General features: G+C 37.0%; 1 protein-coding gene across 9 annotated transcripts in view; it reads right to left on the bottom strand.

The window, feature by feature from the left end:
• Positions 1–522: 522 nt before the first annotated feature.
• Positions 523–8,822, bottom strand: part of LOC109094255 (sorbin and SH3 domain-containing protein 1-like) — a 50,062-nt gene continuing 41,762 nt past the window's right edge. For 7 of the 9 annotated variants that reach the window (XM_042768875.1, XM_042768874.1, XM_042768873.1 and 4 more), the window contains 6 exons: positions 7,272–7,466; positions 6,540–7,088; positions 5,227–5,325; positions 4,548–4,732; positions 3,410–3,516; positions 523–3,255 (listed from right to left, as the gene is read on the bottom strand). In XM_042768875.1, coding sequence (XP_042624809.1) covers positions 3,188–3,255; positions 3,410–3,516; positions 4,548–4,732; positions 5,227–5,325; positions 6,540–7,088; positions 7,272–7,466 — 1,203 coding nt within the window. In that variant the 3' untranslated portion in view covers positions 523–3,187. The remainder of the gene's footprint in view (positions 3,256–3,409; positions 3,517–4,547; positions 4,733–5,226; positions 5,326–6,539; positions 7,089–7,271; positions 7,467–8,822) is intronic. The other 2 variants (XM_042768878.1, XM_042768879.1) reach the window with 2 other exon arrangements.

The following is an 8,822-nucleotide window of genomic DNA, read 5'->3' as shown; positions in this document are numbered from 1 at the left end:
TGTTTACGCTTCACTGGGATCATGGTGCATGTTTTTTGAAACCGGGTTTTTATTTTCTGTTAGCTTCTAATTTTGTTTCATGTCAAAGTTTTCACCTCTTTACAGAGGCAGTCAGATGAGATTGTTTTTAACGCAGGAGGATATTCCGTTGTCTGTGCTGCACCCTAGTGGCATTACATGGTATTGTAATGAATGTTAAATTAAAGAATGTGGGGCGTTATAATTTGTTGATCTGGAATCCAAAACCATTTGCAAATGACTGCAACAAATGCACGTGTACTAGTCAGTGAATTCCACTCACTTAAGAGTCTCCAAAGTCGAAAAAATACAAAAGGCTATACATACAGCTGCTTTTTTCCTTAGTACTAAAAGTTCAGTTTTTCTTGCTTCCATTAATTATAGGCATGTTTTGATCTGGTGAGAAGATATGGGGTTAAAACTGATATTTTTCACTATTACTTAATCAAACTGACTGTGTAGCATTTGCACAGGCGGGCCAAGCACATCACCACAACAAACATAGTGAGTCAAAAGCTGTAATATTGTTTATTAAATATTGCATAATGAGGCAATCACAGCAGTAACTAGTGTTTTAAATTCATTGTAATTGTAACAGCACTGCAAATAAACAAAAAAAAAAAAAAAATTGCAAAATTCACCTCTGCATACAGACCACAAAGTAATAATTATACATTTAACATGTCAGGTGTCATCTCACACTCTTGAATAACTCATGTGATTGCAGTAACGAACTTGGTAATTGTCTCCTGTGACACACTAAAACTTACTTTTAAAAGTCCTTAAAAAGTAACGTGTTTACCTCAAGGCAATAATAATAATAATAATAACAATAAAAACAAAATAAAATAAAATAAAACGAGGCACAGTTCAATGAAGCCATGAGACAGAAAGGCATTTCAATCCCAACACAGTGTCAGAATCACTCCTTCAATTATATGAGACGGCCTGTGTTAAGCAAATCTCTGTGCTTTCCTATTATTCTTCATTTAATATAAACTGTAATATTCATAGAGGTCGCTGTAACTTCAATCATTTTCATTCATTTTACTTTACATATTTACAACTCTGACAGAATAGAAAAACTGAGTATTTCAACTATGTTCACGTCCAAGTTAAAAGTTTCTCAGAGCACTACATTCAGATCTGCTACGCTATCTTATAACGGTCTTGAAACACATTTTCAAGTTCATATTCAATACAGATCACATATAAGCGTTTTAATTTCTTGTTGATCTTCTATGTGATTACTTCTTGAAGGTTTTAACAACAACCACTGGTTTAAAAAAGTGAAAAATATATCATCTAGATACTTTAAATTCCTCATTTCTGTCCGAGTGATCTTTTTCTAATTCTCGTTTTGAATTGGATGGAAGGCTGGTAAGCGTAAGAGTCCCAGACGACCCTCATGCTCTCTAGCAGCACGTTCTCTGGCATTATATGGAATGGACCGTATAAACTAAAGGGCAAATTCAAAAAGACAAAATTTCATCTGAAGAAATCCAAACTTATATCTTCAAATTTGCAATTCTAGCTCTTAAAAGGAAGCAAAAGCAAATCTACAACCTGGAGTAGATGTGAACTACATTTAGTTATGGAAGACCACAAGCTAATCAATGGAGACTACCTAACTAAATGAACACAACGGTCCACATGTAGCATCCTCTACTGTGAATGCCACTTGGAAAATGAGGTATGGCAATCTTATATGGATCATCAATTCCCAACATGCAGCCATATTACCAGTCATAACACTATGTTAATGTCACTGTCAAATGGTTCCTGGTTAAGATGTTATCAAGGCTTGTTAACAGAGGTAAATAGTGCGCCTCAGACTTGTAATAAACTCTTCAGAACAACCGATTAAAAAATGGATGACTGAAAGAGCAAAATATGCATTACTCAGGCAAATAAATATTTGTTGTATGATTTGAGGCAAAGCATCTAAATGTGTTCAGATCTGTTTAGTGGGGTTTAGTTGTAGCCCTTCACCTCACTATATAACATAGCGCTTAAAGCTTTATTCTTTTTTGTTACCAACTAAAAAGCCTGTTAGATCTGGAGTTTCTAGAGGTGGTCACTCCATCGTAATCTTTATTAACAGAAATTTGGTAATACTTTACAATAAAATTTCATTTGTTAACAATAGTTGCTCACAGTTAGTTCATGTTAACTTATGCATTAAAATTAAAAAGTCTCATTTATATAGCGCTTTTCACTAAACTCAAAGCACCCAGTTACACCCCTTTTGTTTTCGAGGGACATCCTGGGACTTTTTATGACCACACAGAGTCAGGAGTCAGGACATCGGGTTTAACATCCCATCCAATTAACAAATGTTAACAAATCAGACCTTACTGTAAAGTTCTACTGTAATTTTGTATGTCAATAAAATCTGAGAGTACAGTAAGTGCTGTGACTTTTTCCTCCTTAACATGACCAACACTGATTTACATCATTTTGATGTCTACAAATGGCTTTGCTAGGATTTGCAAATACTAATGTTGTTGTCTCATCCATTGAGCCCTCATCACAATAGAAATTTTCATCATACTCTTTAAGCGTATGATAAAAATAAAATAAAAAAGCTCCATGAATATGCTTTTTTTTTTTTTTTTACACAATGGGAGTGTAAATTAAAATTTAAACACTTTTTTATTAAATGGCTAAACCTAACTTCTGTGATCCTTTTACCTGTAACCCTTAATACAGACACCTTCAGGTATCACTCAAGGTCCATCAAACATTTACAGCAAAAATAAATTGTAGAATTTTAATGTTTTTCAGTAATGTCAGGTATGTGATGAAGTTGTACTTCAGTACAATTCGCAGCTGTAAACTTAAACACCTTTTCCAAGTCTGATTTATTTTGTATTAATGGCTTTTAGCTGAGTCTGAGCACTCCCAAAAAGTAAAAACCATGTATTATTCTTCTAAATCCTTCAACAAGTGTTGCCACTGTAGTACAGCTGAACTGCATGTTCTTTGCTGACATGCTGCACACCTCACTGATCACACACCTGGACATTCATCTGGGAAAGACCAAATTTTGAAGGGGAGAAAAATTCTTCATTTGACGTCAACAGGTAAAGTGTCCCAAACGGATCAAGCTGCTTAAGCATAGTTAGAATCTCTTCATACGAACCATCATTTCTTCAAATGCATCATGTCACAAATTAACAGCTTTCACATAATTTCCTGGGAAAGTGCCGAACTGTTTTGTCCTCTTGGATGTACCTGCACAGAGAACCCAATACGTAAAAGTCTGGTACAAATAAAGGCAAAAAACACACAACTCCAGAACATCAGAGCTCTATAATATTGGTTAAAATGGATTGATTCAGGAGAGATGACTTAATGGAGAATCAAAACAATGATCAATGACACATACCCACAAACCAGCCATCATCACATCTCTCCATGACACTGACCAGGTCTCCTTCCTGCAGCTCCAACTCATCATCGTTCTGAGGCATGTAATTGTACAGAGCCTGGAATCTACAACAGAACACAACACATCATTACACATGGAAAGAGAGGGTACATGCACAAATCACACTACTGACCAAATGTAAAGGCTTGTTTAGCCTTTCAGTTTAGTTGAAAAAGAAATAGCCGATGGGCTTAAATTAAAAACATTGCACACAGTTTTGTCTGTCTGACACATATATATAATATGTCACATGGCACACTTGGCAGAGCACCATGTTAAGTAGAGTTCAATGTGCCTGCAGACAGCTCATAAAAAGTTGACATTCCACAGTTACATGAAATACAGTTATGTGTACTGTAGGAATGCTTAACAGATATCTACCTAAAACAAGCCTAAATAAATTTGTCGTCACTAGCATTGTGTTCAATGTATTTATATTACAAAAGACTTCTATTTCAAATTAATGTTGTTCTTTTGAACTTTCAACATCAATGAATCTTGAAAAAATTTATCAAAATGTTTTCAACACTGATAAAAATAAATAGCTTCAAAACAGCATATTAGAATGATTTCTGAAGGATCATGTGACACTGAAGACTGGAGTAATGATGCTAAAATTCAGTAAATAACATATGAATATTTATTAAAACAGAAAAACATTATTTTTAAATTGTAATAATATTTCACAATATTACTGTTCATTACTGATTTTTGATCAAATAAATGCACCCTTGGTGAGCAAAATTATATTTCAATGTTTTTTGCGTTCTCTCAAAAAAACTTTTGCATTCTCTTGGGAAATTTTCAGTTCGCTTGCAAAACTTGAGATGTGAATAATATGAGGTCATATGAAACACTATATTTCAGTGCTTTAGTGAGTGAAGGAAAAGTCACTACCTATTCTAAAAAGTTTGCTTTAAAGGGAGTTTGTAGAAAAAATACATTTCATGGTCAAACAGTATGACTTGAAAACTATATTTTAATATTTAGCATAATTCAAAACTATAAATATGGTTTAACAGTGTTCTTGAGAATTCCTGAGGGATGTCCCATTTTTAAGGTGCAGGTCAGTGAAAACTAGGTAGATCATACTTACAACCCACAGCTCATGCGTCCAGGCTCAGGACTGCTGCTCTGGGACAGGGGTTGCTGGGAAATGATGAGAGAGTGTTTACTGGGAGGAGGCAGGAGTTGGTGGGCGGAGTCTATAGGGCGTGACAAAGTGCTGCAGTACCTCACTGAGGTTTCTGCAATATTCATGATCTCATTACACACTGCCTCCTATTGGTGGAAGAGTCGGCCACAAACCAGGAAGTGGGGTCAGTCATTCAGATGGAAAATTGAGTTTGAGGAAGGGGCGGTGTGGTTAGAGAAGAGAGTAACAGGGCAGAAAGAAGGGAATGTCCATTAATACCAGCAAAGCCAGAAAGGATGGTAGTGTCCAGAGGATAAGCATGGAAGAGTAAGACAACAGAGTGAGTGCATGAGGAAGGAGTGAAACATATGCCACAATCATGTAGGACAGGCTTACTTGCAGGGTACAGAGATTTGTCATGCATTATGGGGTGAGTTTCAGGATTAGATATTGAATCAAATAAAACATTGAGATGAGCCTTGTGATTGACTGTGATGTCTCATAAGGATCGATCAAAACAGAATATGAAACATATTCATATTCATCATTCATATTCAATCAATATACATGACATCAAGAAAGAAGTATGGAGCAGTATGTGCATCTAAGAGTAATTAAAACTTCATGAAAGTTAATTTACCGTGAATGAATTGGCATTCATGTTGTTGTCTTGGATGTCAAACAGCATGACAGGACTTCTTGAAGATCGCCCATAATATTCTACATCATTTCTTAATGGCTGTGAAAAAAAAGAACGTGAATCAAATGATTTGCCTTTTTTAAACATATGCATGTGTGTGTGTGTGTGTGTGTGTGTGTGTGTGTGTGTGTGTGTGTGTGTGTGTGTGTGTGTGTGTGCACAACGGTTCATGTTCATCCATGAGGTTTGGGTTCATATTAGAAATTTGCACAAAGAGCAGTATGGTTGCAACTTGATCAGTCCGTTACTATTTGCAAAGGACTGCAGTACAACCTTACAGTGCATTAAACACATAAGGGACTGGAAAATGACTGTGAGTTAGTAGCAGTCACCACATTTCCTATAAAACTTCAATCAAACATTGAAACAGTGTGACATTATGCTGGGGTGCTCCCTCTAGTTAAAAAAGTCTTTAGAATAGCTTATATTTCTAGTGTATGTAGCTCACACACTTACACAATTAAAAGTCGGTAAGACTTTTTAGTGTTTTTTAGTCACCAAGTCACCAAGGCTGCATTAATATGATCATAAATACAGTAAAATGGTAATACTCTTAAATATTTTACAATTTAAAATATCTATTTCTATTTTCATATCTTTCAAAATGTAATTTATTCCTGTGAAGGAGCATTTATTTAAAATGGAAATCTTTTGTAACAATGTAAAAGTTTCTTGGCAATTTAAATCAATGTAATACCTCTTTGCTCAATAAAATAATTAATTTCTTTTAAAAATCTTAATGCCCAGAAACTATACAGCAGAGTATTTGTCATTTGAACACAGATACAAAATGCAAGAATTCTTCAAACAATTACACAAAATTAACCAACTACTATTAATATAAATCAGGGCTGTCGATCAATATTTTTTTTGTCTGATTAACTACATTAATCAAATCAATCACAATTCATCACATATATCAAGATTTGCTTTAAAAAGTCTCCAAATAAGTCATTAAATAGACATGCATGATTTCAAAATAATAGAAAAAAAAAAAATCAACATCCAAGCTTCATGCTAATTATGTTAGAAGTTCATGCAACAGTTCTTTTTCATCTGTGTTTCTCTCAATAGCGTGGAAGCCTCAAAAGCGTGATTGAAACTCACTAGCATAACCAGATGGGTCAGATATCATTTCTTATTTCCGCATGTTAGATCTACAACTTGTGCCAATGGAAACAGTGACCTCCCCTGAGCTCAGGCACTGTATGATGGGCATCTTTAACAAACACACCACACCATGCAGAAGATACCTCTGCTGGGCTATTGTTCCTGCTGTAAGGAGCATTGCGGAGGCTGCCAGCCCTGTCTATTTCAGCCCCATCCCTTTCCTGAAACTCCTGATCCAGCCTGTTGCCCCCAGTTAGCCAACCCTCAAGCCCAGCACCCCCACAGGGACTCAGGCTGCGGGACAGGCGGGGAGAGGGTGGAGAAAGAAGGAAGTCCTCGCCTTGAGGTGGAGTGAAGGTGAGGAACGGGGTGGCCGAGTAGGGGCGGGGCGGATAGGGTGGGGGTAAAGGGGATGTGGAGGGAGAAGCCATGGGGGAGACACAGTAGGGGCTTCCGCTGATGGGAGGCACGGGACTGGCTGACATGGAAGGGGGCAGATATTCGCCCAAGCGGTATGAAGTGCTTGGCAGAGGGGGGAGGGGTGGAGTGGGTGCGGTGGGGGGGCTGCTGCCGACCCCGCCCACAGTGAGCGAAATCCACTCATTGGAGATGGCGTGGACTTCAGGAGAGATCGAGCGGCGGGGAGACCGCGGGAGAGGGAGAGGGGAGGTGGTGAGCCGATTACGAATGGGTTTCGGAGGGCAAGGCCAGGTGTCAGGAGAAATGAGAGGAAACAATAAAGAGGAAGGAGGAAATGGAGAGGTGAAACAGTGAGAACAACTGTACAAAATAATAAAAACTAATGGGAAATGAAAACAATTCACACAAGTTGAAAGAAAATGATTCAAGGGCCAAGGATTTTGTCATATCTTTACCTGTGGAGAGGCATTAGTGCTCCGATGGGGTGACTGGCTGATAGGGGGATCAGGGTAGTCTACTCCATTTTTCACTCGGGGTCTCTTGTGCACCTCTATATAGGTGACAGGGAAGATACCCTGCCGGTTAGTGCCAGAAACTTTGCCTTCATACCAGTTCTCATCTACTCTGCGAATCAGTGTAATACGCTCCCCTTGAGGCAGACAAAAGATTTTGAATTAGTTCCTGAGGAGATCACATAGACAACACATATTTATTTATTTATGCATTAACTTAATCAAAATCGACAGTTTATGTTAAGACAGTTAAGACATTTATGATTTTACAGAAGATTTATATTTCAAAGAAATGCTTTTCTATTTATCAAAGAATTTTTAAAATAATGTATCACAGTTTCCTCACAAAAATATTAAGCAGCACAACTGTTTACAACAAAAATACATTTTTCTTAAGCACTTCTTTCAGAAACATTTTTAAAAATCTTACCGACCCCAAACTTCTGAACGATAGAGTATATGTATATAAACCATCATCAATTAACACACACTTCAGTAGTCATTTTCTGACATTACTAATTTACCTGTAATAAAGTCTGAAAAGTCTGCTGTAGACATGCATATGTCTAGATGTGTGACTCAACACTCATACTGTATTTATTCAGCTGGCTGGTGACAAATCTGTTGTGAATGTCTGGCTCAATTTTCAGTGTAAAAACAATACTGGCTCAATTTTCAGTGTAAAAACAATACGTTTTTGGATTTTTTTTTTAATTATTTATATTTATTTTTAATTTTCCTCTTCCATAAAATATTTCTGCTCAGCTGGTTTCATCACACTTCAAAGGGATACTCCACCCCAAAATGAAAATTTGTCATGAATTACTTACCCCCATGTTGTTCCAAACCTATAAATGGTCCGTTCGTCTTCGGAACACAATTTAAGATATTTTGGATGAAAACCGGGAGGCCTGTAACTGTCCCATAGACTGCAAAGTAAATAACAGTGTCAAGGTCCAGAAAAGGTATGAAAGTTGTCGTCAGAATACTCCATCTGCCATCAGACGTGCAATCTGGGTTATATGAAGCGACGGGAACACTTTTTGTAAGCAAAGAAAACAAAAACAACGACTTTATTCAACAATTCCTTTGTCAACAGTCTCCTCTGTGTATGTTGCGTATGTTCTTCTGTATCAGCTGCGCCACAAGGATGCGCTGTTTCTAAGTGTATTTAGCTTTGATTTGAAAGAAAACAGCACATGCTTGTGCCATGAATGATACAGAAGAGCATACACAGTATACAGTGATATGGAGAGACCGTTGAATACATTTTTGAATAAAGTCCTAATTTTTATTTTCTTCACTTACAAAAAGTGTTCCTGTCACTTCATATAACCCAGATTGCACGTCTGATGGCAGATGGAGTATTGTGACGACGACTTTCATACTTTTTATGGACCTTGACACTGTTATTTACTTGGCAGTCTATGGGACAGTCACAGGCCTCCAGGTTTTCACCCAAAATATCTTAAATTGTGTTCTGAAGATGAACTG

This window comes from Cyprinus carpio, chromosome A13, assembly GCF_018340385.1.
Source record: "Cyprinus carpio isolate SPL01 chromosome A13, ASM1834038v1, whole genome shotgun sequence".
NCBI classification, from domain to species: domain Eukaryota; kingdom Metazoa; phylum Chordata; class Actinopteri; order Cypriniformes; family Cyprinidae; genus Cyprinus; species Cyprinus carpio.
This window is presented reverse-complemented; position numbering and strand designations above follow the sequence as displayed.